This window comes from Lipophrys pholis (genome assembly GCF_963383615.2).
Source record: "Lipophrys pholis genome assembly, chromosome: 8".
Lineage (NCBI taxonomy): Eukaryota > Metazoa > Chordata > Actinopteri > Blenniiformes > Blenniidae > Lipophrys > Lipophrys pholis.
In genome coordinates this window covers 14,355,907-14,377,561 of record NC_137630.1, presented here as the reverse complement: position 1 = coordinate 14,377,561, position 21,655 = coordinate 14,355,907, and the positions used below count along the sequence as shown (strand labels likewise).

At 42.4% G+C, this 21,655-nt stretch overlaps 1 protein-coding gene across 1 annotated transcript in view; it reads left to right on the top strand.

Annotated features, from left to right (window-relative positions):
- prdm16 (PR domain containing 16) overlaps window positions 1–17,323 on the top strand; it is a 177,488-nt gene extending 160,165 nt beyond the window's left edge. The window contains exons 5-17 of the mRNA XM_080470591.1: window positions 484–586; window positions 4,898–5,099; window positions 5,190–5,337; window positions 5,550–5,703; window positions 6,211–7,852; window positions 7,987–8,074; window positions 9,897–10,069; window positions 10,192–10,269; window positions 10,373–10,542; window positions 11,671–11,842; window positions 15,113–15,370; window positions 15,809–15,989; window positions 17,048–17,323. Of these exons, the coding sequence (XP_080326717.1) occupies window positions 484–586; window positions 4,898–5,099; window positions 5,190–5,337; window positions 5,550–5,703; window positions 6,211–7,852; window positions 7,987–8,074; window positions 9,897–10,069; window positions 10,192–10,269; window positions 10,373–10,542; window positions 11,671–11,842; window positions 15,113–15,370; window positions 15,809–15,989; window positions 17,048–17,182 (3,504 nt within the window). The 3' untranslated portion in view covers window positions 17,183–17,323. The remainder of the gene's footprint in view (window positions 1–483; window positions 587–4,897; window positions 5,100–5,189; window positions 5,338–5,549; window positions 5,704–6,210; window positions 7,853–7,986; window positions 8,075–9,896; window positions 10,070–10,191; window positions 10,270–10,372; window positions 10,543–11,670; window positions 11,843–15,112; window positions 15,371–15,808; window positions 15,990–17,047) is intronic.
- The last annotated feature ends 4,332 nt before the right edge of the window (window positions 17,324–21,655 follow it).

Below are 21,655 nucleotides of genomic sequence, written 5' to 3'. Positions count from 1 at the left end.
GCGCTTCTCATTTTATTTAATTTTTTTTCAATTTTGTACGGCTTCTTTTTATTTTTTCATTTATTTTTCTATACGATTAGAGATTGCCTATATTTGTATCCATTCACTCAATTTCTATCGCATTTCAAATAACTGATTTTAAAAAGTTCACTGACGTCTATTTACTTAGAATGTTTGGAGATCAGAGTTGATTTTCGTTTAGATTATTGAGCTGATGAAGCAAATAAATTATTGTGTGCACATTGTTTTAAAAGCTGCGTGAAATATTGTGAACCCAACCTGAATAATGTGGCATGTTTATAGGTATTGATTTCACTTTTTTTTTTTTTTTTTTTTCTAACAATAATATTATCTCGGTGATCTGGACTTTTTGTTGTTTACAGTTTACCTGCGACCTATTAATGGGAGTCCAGTCTTCAACATTCCACCTCGAACCTAAGTGAAAGTGTCCCTCTCACTTTCTTTCTCCCCCTCTCTCATCAGATTTATTATAAAGCTGTCCGGGACATTGAAGCAGGGGAGGAGCTTTTAGTGTATATGAAGGACGGCATTTTCCCCGAGGGATCCATGGCACCCAACCTACAAGGTAAGATTAATGCGCGTCATTAGCGCACATTTTAAACAAACTCCAACCTGCATCCTGTGCTGCATTCACGGCCAAATCCTCCATGGGAAAAAAGACACCATATTTCCCTCTCAAGATATTTTCTTTCCCTCCCTTTTCAAGAAAGGCGAATCATCGCATCAGACATAAATTTCCAGGATGGAATTAAATCCCGCATTAAAGCATATGGCTGAGGGCCTTTTGGACCTGTCACTTAAAACCGGTGCGCCATTAACGAAGGGCGCTTGTGTGGGAGAGTCTGGTCTGAATTGCGCGCTTCCACAATGCGGCTCCGTTAATGCGCCTCAGAGCCTCGAACACTGTATTAGAGCATCAATTGGGACTTGTCATGTCCCATCCCATGTGAGTGGAAATGTTCTGTTGGCGGAAAGCTGAGATCAAACACAAATTATTCGGTAGCCATGCACAACATTAAGACCACGTTGTAAGAGCCGGGAAAAGCAAACTCTCAGGCAGAAGAAGGAGAAGACAAGTTTTGAAAGTTTTTTTTTTTTTTTAATATACGCAGAACGCGTCTGAATAAATATTCAAAAAACATTAATAACCAATAATGATATTGCACTAGTACATGCACATAACAGAGACAGGTGCACCTTCAATTAAGTTTTAGTGGAAAAAATATGTATTAAATTCAGTTTTAGCTTTCATTATTGTGGTTCAAGTTTTCTCCTTGTGTGCTGAGGACTTCTGAGGATGGGGCATGACTACATGACTTGTACACCTGTAAAAAAAACTTAATAAATAAAAAAAGAGAGAGATCAGCGAGTAAAGCTGTTTTCCCTCTCAAGCTCTATATGTGATAGCAGCCTTAAGGCTGCTGTTTAATCTGCTTGACCATGTAAATTTTGGCTAAATTATTTGTTTCTAAATGACTTGTCCCTGTGATGACCTGTGCAAAATGTAACGCTGTGGATGAATTAAACAAATATCCTCAATGACTATTAAAAGCACCTGTTCCTAAAGTTGTCATGCCCATAGGGTGAATAAGGTGAGTTTAAAAAAAAAATGTAATTATTAATGAATAAAGAAAACCAATATGTATCTTATTGATGATCCAGTGGATATTTCTGATTGCTACTGCAAAACAAACTGAATCAAACAGAAAACATATGTTATATTATTATGAAGTCATTTGAAGATCAATCTATCTATCTATCTATCTATCTATCTATCTATCTATCTATCTATCTATCTATCTATCTATCTATCTATCTATCTATCTATCTATCTATCTATCTATCTATCTATTAGACTCTTTGTTTATGACCATGTTACACACTGTCATCTCCAAATTGGCTCACGTTACAAAAGTGCGTCACATTTTTCAATGCTCCCCCTCCTCCTCTCTGCGTGGGTAGTAACCTGATTCACTGTGGTCACCACCTTTCAGCCATGCCTCGATATGTCAGAACCAATCCATCCAAAATGTTATCTCATAATCTAACTTGGATCGCTGTTCACTGCACAACTGGGTTTTTCTTTCCAACTTCACTTGAGCGGAAAAGGGGCCGTAGTTCCGCTGCGTTTCTTAAAACATCTTGGACTTATTGTGGCAAAGTGCTGTTGTCAGGTAACATTGTTTTGTTGTGTTTCCAGTCCTCCTGGAACCGTTGGATGAAGGGGGGAAAAAAAAAAAGAAAAAAGAAAGAAATGTGATTACTGTTAGTTGTCACTGGTTATAAAACGGGTGGAGGGAGAATGGGATGTTCGTGAGATGTTCTGCAGTTCCCCTCTCCGTTCACGCACAACGCTCCATGCCAAAGGGGCAGGAGGAAGCAGGAGCCTAAAGCGAAGTTGATTATTGAAAAGAAGCAGATTGGCATGTTGTAGGAGTACGTCAAAGATGGAGCGGGATCATAAATGATTTGTTCAGTTCATCTGTGTGCATTGATGCAGGAGAAGTACAGTGAGAGGGAGGCAGATACAGAAAGAAGAAAAAAATCCACCTGCCAAAATGTGTGTATCAGAGCCAAACTCGTTAAATTCGTGTTGGTATGGGAGGAAAATAAAAACATTGGATGATGCTTATTTGTGAGAGAGAGAGAGCGAGAGAGAGAGAGAGAGAGAGAGAGAGAGAGAGAGAGAGAGAGAGAGAGAAGCAGAAAATCAACAGGGTTGAAAGGGGCAAAATCTACCTTTTAAAGGATGTTAGTGTTTTGTGTTTGTGTCTCAGAGCGTTTGTGTGACTGAGAGAGGAAAAGGTAGCAGGGCTGAGCAGGAGCTCGGCAGCACAGCCCTGCTTTCAGTGTCTGGCTTATCGGAGAAGGAATTTGAAGTAGAGGACTTGAGGAGTCCCCCGAGACCTCACCCATGCTCCCAGATTAGCTGCTAAACTGCACATAATTGTGCCTCCCTTCGTCTCCCAGAGAGCTATTAGTCTCCACTTTATAACCCCCCCCCAGACCCCCACCCCACTCTATCCACCCAGACCAGACTATATGAAAAAGCACAGGCACGCTGATACGCACACGCAAGCGCCTTTGTTTATGAGCATCCTCTCGCATATTCACACCTGAGGGGCGTCTTTTCCATCTGTTACGATACACATCTTTGTTGTGTTGTTTATTCCCCCCTGAAAACCTGACAGATATGGCCCGTGTGTTCAAACGTTCAAGAGGATCTCATAAACTCACCCTTTCACAGTGAAATACTAATTCACACAGAGTGCGTGCACACAGTGGTGTCAAAATCAAGCCAGTTAGTTAAGTATTTGAGCTGAGTGTAATGGTCCATTCACCATAAGGTCATTTATCCTTCTGCCCAAGGTTAGACACATTGATGTTGCTACACTAATGCCCTTTTAATGTGTCCAAGAAGTTCCAGCTGGATAAACGGTCTCATGCTGTAGAAAACAGGTGAGCCATGCACTGTAAGTCATTTTGGATAAACTCATTTAGGAAGCTTGAATTGATGGATTGGTGTGCTTGGCATGTTGCGATACCTTGGGGGGAGGGAGGGGGTCGAGTCAGGCACGGGCTACTTGGGTCATGGCAAAGAGGGTACAGCGGGTTGGCGCTGGAATGGCTGCGGGGCTGGCGCCGCCGTGCCCCTGCTTACCTCAGTCCCTTGTGCTTCAAGTTGGAAACGGTTCGCAGAGGGACTTATACACACACATTTACGCTTGTGCTCCAAGACAGGTCCGCTGGGCTTTCCCCCCAATCTGTTGAACTTGGCGTCCAACTCAGGAACTTGCTATTGAAAAAGCTGGCCCCAGTTTTATGCATTTGACCTTGGTGGTGAGAAGTATTGTAAAGGTTATCAACATGGAAGGGAGCGACCAGACCCTATTGTTCCCCCCCGCCCCCCCACCACCCCCTCCTGTGTGTTCTTGTGCTTCCAGTCCCTAGCAAACACTTACTTTAACATGTAATTAACTGTGTCAATGAAGGCTACATTTAACTGCTAATTGATTTCCATTTTGTGTGCATTTCAATTACAGGATTCTTGCTTTTACTATCTGTAAGACCTTTCTGTGTAGCTGTAACTCTAGTAGAAAAGAGATAAAAAAAAAATGTTATCTTAAGTGATACCAACATTTGTCTTTATATATATATACATATATATATTTTAAAAATATATATATTTTCAACCAATCAATTACTTGGTTCTCCATTTCTGGGAACATACATCCTACTTGTGAAATCCATAATACAGTCCAAGTCTCAACTTGTCTTTTCTGCACAGTTATTTAAGTGTTGTGTTGACTTCATTGTGGTGCTCGATTGGTAATTTTTGTGGCACACATAAAAAGTAAGAACACAATCAAATGTCCCAGTTTTTGCTTCATAGAAATATTACCTTACAGGAAATGTTTTTTTAAAAATGCAAGTTGGTGAAATGTGCTCGTCCACTATGAAAATATTTTAATGAATATTTTTTATGATACAAATATTTCTAAATTGTGTTTATATTTTATATGTTTTTCTTTGTTCAACAGGTAATGACTACATCAACTCAATTTCTTACTGTTTGTTAAATGTTAAAACTGAAGTACATTGTATATTGAAACATCTACACTCTTCTAATAAAACTAGCCATGTTGTATTTAAATGTTATTTATAGCATGTGTAACTGTCTAATGTGCAGAAATATTTTTGAAAAATCCATATTTTATTCTGCCACATAAATGGTTTGGTGGAACAAGTGACTGAAAAGGCTCTGTGTGTGTGTGTGTGTGTGTGTGTGTGTGTGTGTGTGTGTGTGTGTGTGTGTGTGTGTGTGTGTGTGTGTGTGTGTGTGTGTGTGTGTGTGTGTGTGTGTGTGTGTGTGTAGACGAGCAGATGTACCGCTGTGAAGACTGTGATGAGCTGTTCTCCTCCGCTCTTGAGCTGCGGCGGCATCAGAAGTACTCGTGCTCGAGCGCCGGCTCCATCTTTGACACTCTGAGGGAAGACTTCAAACAGGAGCGCGAGGACAGCGACGAACCTGTGCACGAGTGTAAAGACTGTGAGAAAATATTCCCCAATGAGTACAGGTACACACACGCTCGTTATCGCGACGCGCCACATGTCAGACTTGTGTCGCGAATAGTGTTCGCTGACGAGTTTGTGCTTTCTCTGTAAAGTCTGGGCCAACACATGATCGTCCACACAGAGGAGCGGGAGTACAAGTGTGACCAGTGCCCAAAAGCCTTCAACTGGAAGTCCAACCTCATCCGTCACCAGATGTCACATGACAGTGGCAAACGCTTTGAGTGTGAAAACTGTGATAAGGTACAGCATACCCAGCACGTAAGTTGTGCACAGGACACACGGGCGTTATCTGATTTGTTGTATGGAACTACATTTGAGTATTTGTTCAGTATACTCAAATTAGTCCAGGCTATGAAATCTCTGTATATTTTCTGTCAAAGAATTTACATTGTTTTCTTTGCATTGTTAATGACGTCAAACACTATATTTTTATATATATTTTTAAATTCCAGGTGTTCACGGACCCCAGCAACCTTCAGCGCCACATCCGCTCCCAGCATGTGGGAGCACGCGCTCACACATGTCCTGAATGTGGCAAGACCTTTGCCACCTCCTCAGGCCTCAAGCAGCATAAGCACATCCACAGCAGTGTCAAACCCTTTATCTGTAAGTCAGAGCTTTGGAAGTCAATGATCACATTATTCATCACAGTCATGTATTTTCAACATAATTTGACATTTTCCTCACCCTGAAGCCAACAAGTTTACAGCTCCCAAACCAAAGTCAAAAGGTCCAGACATCAGACTAATAACCTCGCTGATAATTGAGTGCTTTGCAATAATGAAAAAAAAAAAAAAAAGTGTTGATGTGAGTTTTTATGCTGGGGGCAAATGGCATGTGTTTTATCACCTCAGTCACATTTTTGTGTAAAAAAAAAAAAAAAAGATTTGAATGAAAGGTTTGCACGAAATGTAGTTAAATTAAGGCAACAACCTTTTTTTTGTGTGTGGAATGAATGAGTCATTTATTTCCCTTCCTACCATTTTGAAGATATTTCATCAACAATTTACATGAAGATGTTTGTGTCGCTGTTAATTTGGTATTCAGAGTTAGTGACAGTGTTAAAATGGGTTTAACCAGGCCCTGATGGGCTGCGTCTTTTTGTTCCCCCAGGTGAGGTGTGCCACAAGTCCTACACCCAGTTCTCCAACCTCTGCCGCCACAAGCGTATGCATGCTGACTGTCGCACCCAGATCAAGTGTAAGGACTGTGGGCAGTTGTTCAGCACTACCTCCTCCCTCAACAAGCACAGGCGCTTCTGTGAGGGCAAAAACCATTACGGCTCTCCGGCAGGGATGTTCAACCCTGGCATCCCAATGAGCTCCAGCCCCATCATGGCGAAGGCCAAGTCCCACCATCCCCACCTCCAAGGTCTAAACCAGTCTGGTTTAGGCTTCACTGACTACTTTCCCTCCCGACCTCACCCTCATGCTGGCTTGCCCTTCTCCACCGGACCCCATGGCTTTCCATCCCTCCCGCATGGTTTCCCAGGTATCTTCCCTCCATCGCTGTATCCGCGACCACCTTTATTACCGGCCAGCTCATTGATAAAAAGCCCGCTGGGCAGTCAGGAGGTGAAGCTGCCTCGGAGTCCCTTAGACGGGCCTCCCCTGTCCCTGGTTAGTTCAACAAACAGCAATGGAGTCAACAGTTTGAATCAGCTGGAAGACAAAGAAAAGGTGAACAAACTAGACTTGTCTTCGAGTGGAGAAGCGAAGGCGAAATCGAAGATCACAGACATGTCTGACGGCAGTGACCTTGAAGACGTCAATACAACAAGCGGGACTGATTTGGACACCACCACTGGTACTGCTTCAGGTGATGGTTCTGACCTGGAGAGCGAAGGGGAGAGTGAACGTGAGCGAAGTGGGAAACGACGGAAGCCGTCAGGCACTGCATCAAGTCAAGAAGCCCACCAGTTAGAAGACACCAACAGCGCGTTGATATCAGCCATGTCAAGTTCAGGGAACTTCAACGCCGATCGTCCCTTTCTTTCCTCTGCATCATCACAGCACTCTTTCTTCCCTCCGCCTGACGAGCAAGCCCTCCCACCCACCACCACAAACGCTAATGCCGCCACCACTGATTCCATCAAAGCCATTGCTTCTATTGCCGAGAAATATTTTGGTCCAGGTTTGATTGGCCTTCATCAGGAGAAAAAGATGGGTCCACTCCCCTACCATTCCATGTTTCCCTTCCAGTTCCTGCCCAATTTCCACAATTCCCTCTATCCCTTCAGCACTGATCGAGGCGCTCTCAATCCTAGCATGTTCTTTAAGGCAGAACCCAAGTCACCTTGTGAACAGCTTCACAAGATGGTCTCCAGTTCCCCTGCAGCTCCTGCTCCTTCGGCAGAGTCACCATTTGACCTCACCACGAAATCCAAGGAGGCCAAGTTAGCTCCTCCAACCCCCACAAACCCATTAAACCCTAACAATAGTACTGGGAGCAGTGGTGGATCTCTAGCGTTATCGAGCAGTGAAGAACAACCGTTGGATCTCAGCATAGGCGCTCGGAGCAGAGGCGGTCATAATGGTGTACCAGCTGAGCCACAAAATAGAAGGAACCACATGTATGGCATCGGAAAGGGGATGTCCATAAAGGACGAAGCCCCCTCTATTTTTTCACATCCCCATTCCCAGTCGTTACACCAGTCCTCCCTCGGCCAGCACCAGCAACCACAGGCACAGCCGCACCAGCCGCCGCCCCTGCACTACGCTAAGCCCTCAGCATTTTTCATGGACCCCATATACAGGTATTTCAGCCCGGATTAGACCACAGACTGCCACTTTTACATGAGTCACATCAGAGTGTTAAATATTGAAGAAGATTGAGGTTTGAATGAACTCTGACCTTGGTATGTAACCCTCTGCCTTGCTGTTGGTCCAGCAGGGTGGAGAAGAGGAAGCTACTCGACCCTGTAGGAGCTCTGAAGGAGAAGTTCCTCCGACCCTCACCACCACTCTTCCATCCACAGGTAAACGTCCAGTTCTTACACATACAATTCACACTAAATGGTACACTGCACTTCAGTCCAAAAACTAGAAAACCGGGAAATCAATGTCCAGGCGTTGCATTCTCACTGATTATCTCCCGATGGTATTGACTATTATTGTCAAACTATGTATTATGTGAAAATACCGGACTCCTGCCTCCCACGCCGCAGCCACCTGAATTGATAGGGCCCTGTGCGCCATCATTCCACACTGTTGATGTTATTTTCTCAAGGGTTCTGTATGATTTCTTCCTTTGTTTGCTGAATGGCGCCTGTGTACCTCGTCAGTTCTACCTTTTTTCAGAAGACACAGTCTGCTATCGCTGCCCCTTTGATAATCAGTCACATTGTTTGACTGTCCCCAGACCTTCCCCACCTCTGTGAGTCTTGATTACAAGGAATGATAGTATTAATAAAGGAGAGAATAATAACAATCGGAATTGTAACGGACTGCCCCCCTTGGCCATGCTAATCTTAGTTGTGGCATTGTTTTATGTACTGGGAGCCCACAGGCCAGCTAATAACTCAACCCCCACCGAGTTTTCTCTCTCTCTCTCTCTCTCTCTCTCTCTCTCTCTCTCTCTCTCTCTCTCTCTCTCTCTCTCTCTCTCTCTCTCTCTCTCTCTCTCTCTCTCTCTCTCTCTCTCTGTGGCTGGCTGGCTGGCTGGCTGGCTGGCTGGCTGGCTAGATAATAGCACCGTGTCCATCAAGGACATCCTGTGTTTGTGTCCAGGAGAATGGGGGGCTCTCGTTGGGGAAACGGTTTAATCTGACCTGGAAATCTGTGTCCTCTATCAACCGTGACTTTGCAATACACACATCTGGTGCATGTGCAGACAGAGACTTTCAATATCAGCAATTATTTGATGAAAACAATGTAACTTATCAGTGGATGATAAACATCAAACCCTCAAACAGCTATTGTTCTTTCTCGTTTTTTTTGAAAGCAGCGTCTTCATCAATATTCTCGGGATTACAAGTTTTCTCAGGCTCCCATGTACAAAAGTCTCATGTCTGAGTGTCTCAGCTGTGATCCTCCCAGCGATCCAAACACAATGCCACCTCTAATTCAGTCTCATGACGGAATCACCGCGCTCCCCCTACACCCGTTCTCAGACTGCGAATAAACACATCGAGACGGAGTGTCTGTCCCTCTGTCTCTCCCGTCCCTTATTCACCAGAAAAGGAAGGATGTAAGCTGTTTTTGGCAAATAAACCCCTACATAACCGGCCCCCTTTGTTCAAAAGCTTCTCGGGGAAGGGAAGCAGCTATCAGTCGGGGGTATCACAAACTATATTGTGCTGCTCCCGATCGTGACTCTTGAATGCCTCATTTAACCAGTTTGCTGGCCTGCAGCAGCAGCGTTGGCAGGAGAAGGTAAAAGGTGGAGAACAAAGTGCTGGTTGAAGCTGAGGCTGGATAGGGGGGCCTGGTTGGAATGGAACCGGAGCATTTGTGAATGTGTTATAGGTCAAGGAGGTGATTCGCCTTCAGCACAAACAACAAGGCTAACCTCTGATATACTGCTTCCTCAAAGCTTCCGCTCTCTGTCTCATTCGCTCGCTGCCTGTTTTTTCTTATATTGTGCCTTTGTGTTCAGTGCTTTTGTTTCTCTTTCCAACAACACATATAGACATTAATACATGACACATTACACACGTTGAACATGTTCACTCCAAAGTTAGACATGAAATCCTTGATGAACCGGGTGAAAACTAACTTGCTGCATTAATCTACATTTAAAAAAGCCATGAGCTATGCAGAAATGACCTATACTCTGTTTTGTCTTTGCCATCCTCCCAGATGTCAGCAATGGAGAATATGACTGAAAAGCTGGAGAGCTTTGGCGCTCTAAAACTGGACGCGCCACCCAATTCTCTGCCACACACGACCCATCCACTGTTTAACTTCCGCTCGCCACCACCTTCCCTCTCAGACGCCATCCTACGCAAGGGCAAGGAGCGCTACGCCTGCAGGTTAGAGGCCTTGTGATTGGAGTGTTGATCAGAGTTTTACCTGCATAATTGTCTTTTTGCTTGGTGTACAGTTAGAATGACATGCTGAATCATTGCATACTCGTTGTGATTCACCCCTCCAGGTACTGTGGGAAAATTTTCCCTCGTTCAGCAAACCTCACCAGACACTTGCGGACACACACAGGAGAGCAACCATACAGGTACGCGTCTCTCTCTATCGGCTGTGTTTCCTATTAGTTATCCCTTTTTCTTGAAAACCAAGTTTGTTTGTTTTTTAATCCTCCTCTGTGTTCCTTTTGGCAGGTGTAAATACTGTGACCGCTCATTCAGCATCTCATCCAACCTCCAACGCCACGTCCGCAACATCCACAACAAGGAGAAACCCTTCAAGTGTCACCTGTGCAACCGCTGCTTTGGCCAGCAAACCAACCTCGACCGCCATCTCAAGAAGCATGAGCATGAGAACATTCCTGGTCAGTTTACAACATCTACCACTGTTTTCTCCAGGAAAAGTCAAATCCATTCAAGTAGTTATCAAACAGAGGTTGTTTCGTTTCATAGACTTCAATAATGAATGGGTCACACTACACTTTTGGGAAAACTTTCAGATTACCACTTCAATAAATGTCTTGGTTGTTGCTATAAACTATTTTAAGTGGGAAAGCCTTTTAATTAAAGGATTTGCGCTTTAATTCCAAAAGCAGCTTAGCGTGTGTCCAGCCTAGGAGGGAGCCTCTAAACGTGGATGGATAACACATGTTTAGCACTGAATAGTTGTGCAGTTGAGTCTCACCATCCAAATGATCCGTGCTTCGCCTCATTTTGGAAGCTTCTTTAATGTAACGTCCTAATAAAACAATGGAATACACCTGGTTTTTATCATGTCTGACAGCACCAGCATGAGAAATACATTTCTCAAGCACAGACACGTCGATTGTTTGACATGTTTCTGGAAATAAGAGGCAAAGTTCTTTGTGTCACAGTCTTCAGATGTGAAACCATGCAACAGCTCTGTTCAGTGTTTTCACTGTAATCAGCCGAGATACAGAATCAGAGATCACAGTCGAGCTCAAAGGGCTATAAGTTGACAAAAGAAGTAACGCAACGCTGGTTAAAACGTTTTTTTTTCCAAACTGAGAAATGCAATACAATCGGCTTACAATCTGGCTACATATTGACCAACCACAGCGGAGTGTGTAGTTCCTGGGTGTGAGGGTGCATTAATGTCACACTGGAAGCGGACGGCTTAATATTGGTGGACACTCACTAATGTGAGAGCCCAGAGTCAGATGTTGAAAGTCATTATCCCTAACTAGAATAGGAAAAACATCTTTCTGTATTTTGTTTTCTTTCACTATCATTCCTTGACAACGGTGCAGAGTTAGAAACAAATAGTAAATAAATTGGTTTTTCCACCTTTAAATACCTGTCAAACTTTTTTGTCAAACACACATTCCTTTTTGTAGGTTGTTTTTTTTAGCCATGTTAAACGCCTCTTTTTGAAATGAAAAGTTTAACCAAATTGAACTGATTGTTATGTCATAATATGAATAATGTTGTGCGTCTGTCCGTGTGTGTGTGTGTGTGTGTTTCCCCATCAGTGAGCCAACAGTCCGGGATGCTTTCCAACTTAGGAACCACCATCTCCTCGCCAAACTCAGAGCCAGACAATCATGCACTTTTAGATGAGAAGGAGGACTCGTACTTCTCAGAAATCCGCAACTTCATTTCCAACAGTGAGATGAACCAGGCCTCCAGCTCCACGGATAAGAGGTAAGACGAAAACACGATCACATCTGTTTAGTAAGACCTTTTAGTGATTCCATTTGATCCATGGGTGTACCTCTGCTGTTTGTGCTCGGCTCGAATTCTCGCCCCAACCTCATCCTAAATCTAGATCCATCCTGACTAAAGCTGAAACACCTGGTCAAATGTTCTGAAAACCTCAGTCATATCTAGTCCTATGATTGTAACTATAGGAAAATATCCATAAAGAAAGTTGTTTATATCGTACAGATGTACTTCGGAGCTTTGAGTGACTTCTCTCTGTAATCAGCAGCATACGCCAGCACTTGGGGCATAGTGCTCTCTAGTGGTTTGATTGTGCACTACAGCACGACTCCAAGAGTCACTATGTGCAACTTTTCAAAGGCACTTTCGGGTGACTTTCACTTTCTTGCCTTCTGCAGGCCTATTCTCTTTAAGAGTCTACTTTTTAATTCCCCCTCTTCTGATTATGCTTAATGGTACATTGTTCAGTGTGCAGATTGGTGTATGTACTACCATTTCATTTAATCGTACATACATACATACATACATACATACATACATACATACATACATACATACATACATACATACATACATACATACATACATACATACATACATACATACATACATACATACATACATACATACATACATACATACTTTTCCTGGGGGTCAAGCCCATTCCTGACGCAAAAGAGACCTTAATTTGTGGCTTTTTTTCTCTACTTTTCCTTTTTAACCAATTAAATGGATAAAAACAAATCACAATTTTTGCTGTAAGGTTTTGAAAATAGCTCGTGAATTTTGTGTCACATTGCAGCTATGACTTGATCTTCAACAGCCTAATCAAAGAACTGCAGTTTACACAATCTGGTTGGCTACTTTTGGATAATTACTCCATTTAACAGTATCATTAGCAGCAATGGCCTTCCAGTTCATGTGTTGGTTTTTTAGTTCGTTTTTTTTTTTTTTTGCACTTTTACAACACCACATCATGTGTATAAACTGACAAAAATGGTAAGTCTATTTTCCAACCCATGCAGCCACCAGCACAGCCATTTGATGGAAAAAGTCATGTTCCTGCCTTAAGTCCCGAGAATACCTTCTTTGTCAGGATCTGAGTTTGTGGTTTCAGGCCAGAAGGGCCTGTTGGAAAATAAAAAGGTGGATGAAGTTGTTTTCTCTCTTTCAGTCAGTGGTTTGCCCTCTTCACTCGTCTGCACACTCCTCATCTCTCTCCCTCATTCTTGACGTGAATTCCTTTCTGGTAGTCTCACTTTCTGTCTGCCTCTTCCTCCATCATCCCCCTCCTGCCTCCCTCTTGTCAACACACATTATGGCCAGGAGACCCAGTGGCAATTTAGCCCCTCTGCCATCTGGGATCAATACTGAGTCTCATCCACAACAAGCCGGTCTGACATCTTAATATCTGTAATTCAGACTAAGTGTTATGCTTTCTGTCCTCCCACCAGACGGCCCGCTGTTTATTCTCTCTGTGAGTGACTGAAGTCAAACGTTGAGCACAAACACACATTCATGGATGAATATCTGTAATCACTCTTAACCACCCTCGCAACATAGTTTCTCCCTCTTAAGAACTTTTATTTTTTATGGGGGGGGGGGGATCATGGCCAGTCCAAATAAAAGTTCCCGGGAACTCTTGTTTTCACATGAGAAGTTGTCCTGTTTCCAAGCCGGGGATGCTGAGGGAACAGTACTACTACTGGTGGGGAGTTTTAAGCAAGAAAAGTGAAGGGGTATAGCAGCGTTTAAGGAATAAGAGGTATCTGTCTCCTCTGGACCATAATCCATCGGCCAGAGCCGGAGTTATATGGTTTGGATAAGGCTGCAGTTGGAGCGGGTTCCTCGTCTGGGACTGGGCTACAATCACTGGCAGTTTGGACCCTGAGGGGGATTCAGGTTGAGGCATTTATCTAGGAGATCCACTGATGATTGAGCTCTTCCCCCGTCCACCCGCGGTACCCATACCCCCAGCCCGCTAACACAAACACCCAACTGACGTGTTTAGACTAAATGACAAAACCCAGGGCCCCCTATGTCAGAGCTACGCTTCTTTCTCTTCTCGGAGGCATGGACTTTTTCCCCGCAAACCGGCTCTGCAATTTGATTATGGTGATATTTAATCTAGATTGAAAGAGAAGAACTTTTTTTTTCCCCCCGCAAAGTCCCGCTACCCCGCATTCACCCACCCACTCTGTGTGACCCAATCCTGTCCCTCTGCACTCCTTCCCAGAGGTAATCCTGTCTGATTTGATAAATGTCCGCTATGTGGCAAAAAAAAGTGGAAGGGGTAAATTTGCCATCCCAGAGGAAATGATATCATGAGCCATGACATCGTGGTCTGGGGGTGATGGAACGAGAAAGTGGGGGCGGTGGTGTTGGTGTGCAGGCTGGAAAATGTACAGATGGCAGGTCGTAATGGCAGTGTGCTGATAGCATGTTTGCAGCCGAGCCATCGTCTTCTTTCGGTTGCATAAACTATATTCCAGCATTACTTGGAGCGGAGGGCCCGGCCTGAGGCGGACCATCTCCGCTTCTGTTTGTGAGCAGGCGGCCAATTAATCATCCGTGGGCCATTTGAAAAGGGCTTCGGGGTGGACTGTCAGCACCCGTGTTGTTTGTGTGGACACCGGAGTCGGACTGTGCGCACTGTCATCAGATTATTTATGTTTCCCTCTCTGCCTGTGATGAGTCATAGTTTAAGGTGGTTGGGAAATGTTAAGGGCCACCCAGCCATCCTCGATGTGTCTTTTTTTTTCTTCTATGGCCCAGGCTACTTTATTACCCATGAGCAAGGTATGAAGCGTATTTTCTCTTAGGCCTCTTTCGGACTGTTCATTCCGATACCCACTGCAGTACAGGGCACGAGAAATTAGTGCTTGAATACACTTACTAATTACTTTAAAAAAGTGGGTTTTGGAGATCTGAGTTTGAATCCCAATGATGGTAGTAAGGGCATCTCGTATAAAAGTCTATAAGCCAGTGACTTGCTATAGTGACCTCTCTAAAAGGGATCAGCCTCATACATTCACACTTTGAAGTTGTCTCACTATTTGTTGAAAAAAACTTTTCCTGCATTGCTTTTGTTAGAAACGAGCCTATTTAGGTGGGGCGCAACTGTTATGTCACTGCTCGTATCCATGTCTTTACTGTTTAAAAACACTTTCAGCACTTTTCTGAAGGACAAACTGAATAGAAACATCATATTTGTTGAAATGCTCCAATGACTAACTTTCGATCCTCGCGCAGGTCAGACCAGCCTGAGGAGGAGCGCCCGCCCAGCCACAGTTTGTCCAACTCCAAGCTCGGGCTTCGGGGGCTGGAGGAGGAAGAGGAGGAAGTGGAGGGTGACGATGAGGAGGAGGAGGAGGGTAGCTTGACAGAAAAGTCGCACGATGAGGCGCCGGAGTCCCCATCCCCCGTCACGACGGGAGTGTATGAGGAAGACGACGAGGAGGAAGAGACAGAGACGGCTCCATTAGCTATGAGCTACGAACACACTCGCAGGTATTAAAAAAAAACAACTAGAAACCGGTCACAGAGTTTTGGCAGGTAGCTGGCGGTGGGTATAAAGAGATTCAGACATGCCGATACGGAAGCATCAATGGGGTTATATCATGGCCTGTAACTGTAGATTCTCTTCATGCATGCTCCAAAAAATAATAAGAAATGTATCTCAGTTTCTCTGATGTGGAGTCAGCTTCTTCTCTTGTACTATTCAATCCTTTTTTCTCTTCCTCTACCCCTTCTAATAACGTTACTTCTTCTCTTCTCCTCATTTCACAATGCCCATTATTGACTTTCGCCCACTCCTTTCCCACTCCAATAACGTTAACACACTGTCTGTCCCTCGCTTCTATCCATTCGTCTTTCACCCATTTATCCTCAAATCAACACCACCCTTTCTCCACTATTCCATCCATCCATCCATGCGTTGGTGTGCAGGTGTATAGAGGAGGAGGGCTCGCTCTTGGACTTGGAGGGTCTGCCCAGCTTCCCCAAGAGCCTGGATGGTTTACGTAAAGCAGCCAGTGACGAGCAGCCCTTTGACGTTAAAGACATATTTAACACCTCACTAGAGTCTGAGGCTTTGAAAGAGACATTGTATAGGCAGGCTAAAACCCAGGTATGTGGCTGGCTTTTTTGTGGTCCTCTAAAAGAGTGGAGGGACAACCGAAAGATTGTTTTTATGATAAGACAGAAGCAAGGACACAATCAGTGGCTTTAGAGATGAAGGCTGAAATGGATCATTTTAAACTCCTATGTGCTTTTGTCTTTGCTAGTCATCATCATTTATCATGACTGTCACTTTGTTTCCTTTCCTTTAACTGACTAACATGTTACCTGTAAATTGTGAAGTTCATTCTTTTAGAAAAACAACTTGCGAACTTCTTTTTCAAAGATAATAAGTGGTAACGCGTGTGTTTACGCCAGGAGTATCAAATATAAGTTCGACAGGGCAGAAACTGGCCTTCATTACTTCATTATCGAGAAAAGTAATTGCTGTTCCATGTTTGTCCAGTGGGGGTCGCACTGTTTCAGTAAGAATATAGTTGATACAACAACGTTAACACAGTGACAGGACTTTAAAGTTAGGGTTCATATTCAGTGAGATATTGGGTGGGATTATGAAACAGTGCGAATGAGGAACCTAAACAATGTTCCAACATAGAACTTTTTTTTAAAGTTATAAAGACTTTATTTTCTGAAGATACATGGATAAAGTGGGGGGTAATAGACACAAGTAATTAAAATAAAGTATAACTGCTGATGCTTCGATTGATTTATCTTTTTCTATTTTTTTTTCTCATGTTTTTGTTCTGTTTGATTTTGATTTTTACACCCTTTTGTTTCTTTGTATCTTGCTGATTTTTATAAGGAGGGCATGATGTTGACAACTAATACTGCAAGTATTATTATAGGGAGGTCAAAATGAAACAATAAGTTAAACGTGTCAGATTTAATAAATGGTACTTTTACTATTATTATTATTGTTGTTGTTGTTGTTGTGGCTGTCTATATAATGATACTAATGAATGATTATATACCTATGTGGTTAGACAGTGTCACTTCTCATAAAAAAATGGAAATCCACCCAACATTTCTTGACAGGTCACATGAAAAAAGAGAAAAGTTACTAAATGCATGTTTCTCCCATTAAAACGTCACTCTCTTCTTCCGCAGGCTTATGCAATGATGCTGTCTCTCTCTGAGAACAACCCTTTGCACGTGCCCTCCCAGAACTCTCTGGACGCTTGGCTGAGCATGGGAGGAGGAACGTCTGAGACAAGCAGCTTTCACCCACTCAACCACATCTAGGCAGGAGAGACCGAAGGTGGGAGGAAGAGTGGAAGGAACATTAGTTTCCCCTAATGGATAGAAACAAGAGACTGAGCGGACATGAGGAGCAGGAGCACGGACGGAGGAGAGGAATTCATCAATGTCACATACATTCAAGATAGGAAGTGTGAAACTGTGTGTGTGATCATTAGTTTGTGTGAGGGAGAGAGGGAGGGAGGGATTAGAGGTTGTCCCATAGTGAGGGGTCTTGCAAAACTCTGTCAAAGAGAAAGCACTGCTAAGCTCCTGTTGATGTGAAGGACCTGAACTGAAGAATGCTTCTCAATAGCATTGAAAGTCACTCTGATCCTCCCAGTGCTCACGGCTCATCACCACAGAGACCCTGTGCGAGGCTCTCACAAAGACACTTAATGACTGATATGTCTCTAAAGTCTGTGTACACCGCCTACCACAAACGCTGCAGCATCAGCACTGCATTGGCACTGCATGTCCACGAGGTGGCACTGTTTCACCAGGAACACGGTGGGCGTGTGCACGATTGTCTCCGGGTCTCATTCACTGATCTTGTTTAAGTTGTAACGACAGAATCACAAATAGCACCACACTAAATGTTACTAAAGGAACAGATCCAGTAGACTGTTGATTTGTTGTTTGTTTGTTTGGTTTTTTTTTGTTGTCATTGCTTACGTGGAGAATGATGTTCAAAATGTGCTTTCAACAAGCTGTCTGGGCCACTAGCCATTGTAATTGGTTACTCAGTTTGATCATGCTGATGATGAATTTAAATCAAAAAAAATGAGGAAAGTCTTTCTCTGCTTGTTTATTTCATTGTCATTTGTTGTTTTATTTGCTTTTTTTCCCTCTTAGATACCACAGTATTGTTTCTCTGTAGGCACCACAGTGCTAAATTGTTAATATAATTATTTTAGAGAAGGACCAAAATTGTATGATATTGTCATATGATGTACAAAATAACCTAGATGTTCATAGCAAAAGTGGTATGTGCCAAATAACCCATAGAAAATGTTTTGTTCTCTGACAATCATTTCATTTCCAAGGGGCTTGCATTTGCTGTCATAGTTTTTTTTTTTTTCTTTTTCTTTTTCTTGTTTCCTATTACGTGCTCATTTGATTTCAGAAGTGTGTGTATGTATTTATTTTTGGTTGGTTCGTCATGGCAGGAGGAGTGAAAATGAAGAAAAGTCATTTTGTCCCTCTTTTCTTGTTGCTGAAGGAATGATTGCCTATCAGGACGTGCAAGAGATTCTGAATCTCTGGTGTTGATGGGTTATTAGTGTGCCAAAACAGAAAGCACCCATGAAATTTTTAGTTTATATTTAAAGGTAGCTGTAGTTAGTTTTTAGATCGATTTGGCCTTGAGACATCTTGCAGACTTATTTTTCTTTCAATTCAAATCTTTTACCCAGTATGCTGAATGTGTCTTGTTGAAATTGGTTCAAGCGGGATGGAAGTCAGACTGGGCCAACGTTTTGTTTTGTTTTGTTTTGTTTTGTTTTGTTTCAATGAATGTCAGAAATAGGGCATTACGTCACATCATACTGTTGAATCGGACGAGTCTCTACCACATCAAGTCCCCTTTTCCTTCGTTTTAGCATCTGATACATGTAATGTAACTAATGAATATTTTTGATATGTCCAATATTACTTGGTCCAAAAGTCTAAAATGCACATAAATGCATCAATTTGGCAGTATCCATGGTTGTATAAGTACAAAGACAAAAACATAATGAAGAGAGTAAACCAAATCGTGTTGAAGTTGGCATTTTTATTCTCCTTTTAGGTCCTTCAAGTGCAAGTTGATTCTGAACCTGCAAACGAAAACACATGGTCACCACATAATTTCAAATCCCCTCCAATTTTGAGATCAGACCCATTTCATATGGCCTGCAAGGTAGCTGTGCCATGGAGGGCATGAGGACTTTACTGTAGATAGCCGCAGGAGGCGGGGATGTGAGCATTGTTGATCACTGCTCCCCCCTCGCTCAGAACTAGACCTGATGCTGTATTCTCAGAACTAGCACTTAATAATGAGTCCAAGCCATAAATTGATCCGGCTTCAGTCTCTACAACCTGTAACAGATGCATTTTCTGACCGGTTTCACTCTCATTCGAGGAGCGAGTTGTGCTCGACACAGAGCGATAAGAAATAACAGAAGCACTGTAATTTTTCTTCACGACAGCAGGTACTGGTGTGATGCTGGGACTGCTGCATCATCTCATTTTTGTAAAGACAGAAAAGTCTCTTTTTTTATATATAATTCTACTGAATGAGATCCCATTCATGGTAAACACATTGTTTTCCAAACTTGTGGTTACAAAATGTAAAGACTTGGGGCACTAAGTTTTTCGGTTGACTGTATGTAGTAACTCATGTCATGGACTACTGTAATAAGTACGCGCTGTGTAAAGCAAAAGGAATTGAAGGCATTGAAGTATTTCCATTTTGCCAACTTCAGAAAGTATTCTGGCAGATGGACACTGAAATATGTTTCAGCATAATAGAACATGGTTGCTGTTTGCCCCTCACTGTTACAGGAGAACGTAAAAAAAATAAAAAATAAAAAATACATTGTTTCTTTTTAACTGTATAGTATTTTAAAGAATGAAAAAAAAAAATGGTGCATTTGTCTGAAGAAAAAAAAATCATTGAAAATATGGGTTTAAATGGATGGTGCTTGTTTTGTTTAAATCTGAGTTGTATATCGCCTCTGTTATGTTTATTGAAAACAAACAAAAAAAAAAGTTATTGTGCATGACGTGTTTAGCAGTCATAATGATGTCCATTTGTGAAATGTGTATCAAATCAAAAAATGAAGAAAAGAAAAAAAAAAAGAAAGAAAAAAAAAGAAATCCGTAGATGCACTTATTGTACATGTGGTTAGGTTAGTAGGTTTGACTTCAAGTTCTGACTGCCTCACAGACGTTTGGGCAGGTGGCTCGGAAAGACATAGAAAAGACATGTGGGAGACGACATAATGAAAAACAATAAAGGATTGTAGAATAATATTGAACAATTCTGAAATTGCAGTTCTTTTGATGCTTGTGATTATTGCAGATGTACTTTAGAGAAATTTCATTGAAAAGATATGACTCTGATGTTAATTCTGTAGAATAGCAATGTATACCAAATGTAATCTTTCCAATGCTATGAAGAATTTATACATGAAATTGATATGCAATAAAACCTGTGTGCTTTTTAATCGAGGCGTCTAGCGTGTATTTGTGAGCATCCAGTCTTTTTTTGGATTCTTTCAGGAATGGATTGGGAACTTTTTTGTAAAAAAACAACTGAAAAAAAGTGACTATTAACATGAACTAATCCAGGAATCACTTATTTTACAAGCGAAACAAAACTTTTTCTATTCAATTTATGTTCCTTCCCATTCAGTCCACATGTGGTTGCAGTGTCAGACAACTGAGTTTGTACATTAAATGGCTTCCAGGTTCCTGAGCTTGACGGCAACAGTGAGGCCATAAAAGCCACTTACTTCACTGAGAAAGGAGAGAAACATACGTGTATATTAGCCAGTGACTTTACATTGATGTGACTGGAGCTCGTTCCCCTAAATCACAAACCTTCTCCTTCACATCGTGATTTTCTGTCAGGTTTGTCTTGACGTTGTTGGTGAGTTCTCTTTCCTGAGCCGAAAATATGGAAACATAAAACAAATGCTTGTCTTGTACACGATTGCCTTTCGGTGTCCTCTATAGTGAGAGACATAATACTTTTTTCCCTTCCTCCCAGCATGCTTAGCGTGATACTGCTGCTCCACCTTGTCTAACAAGCAGCTTCAGTTGTCTCACCATATTAGTTGCACACACACACACACACACACACACACACACACACACACACACACACACACACACACACACACACACACCATCAGTTGTTGGGGTTTTAAGTAACAGTGTGATACAAAAACAATCTGCAGACCAAAACAAAAGGATCATTGCGCTCAGGTTGTCAGTCGGTTGTTAACTGATAAGCCAGGACTTACTGGAACATAAAGTCAGTTAAGTCATACTGCATGCCTCAACAACAAAACAAAAACAAGAAATCACACTGGGAGGTTCCAGCAGTCTCATTTCCTTGTGAAATGTCATAAACTAAAGACGAGGGCTGAATCCTAATGTCTGCGTTGAAAAACAGAGGGAGAGAAGAACCAAAAGTGTTTTTCATTCACAATGCTCCTCAACGAGTCACCAAAAAGGTCACAAAACAGTGATACTAAATGATAAAATATATAATCTTAAATACTAAGAAACTTAGAAAATTGGATGGATGGATCATTCAAAGAAATACAGATCAACCATGATCTGTACCCCTTATTCTGTTCCGGGTCAGGGGGCATGTATAGGCAAGGGCAGGATACACTCAGAAGACTCCAAACACACAGAGACAAACAACTCCACACAATCACAATCACATCTACAGGCAATTTAGGGACATCTATTAACTTCACATGC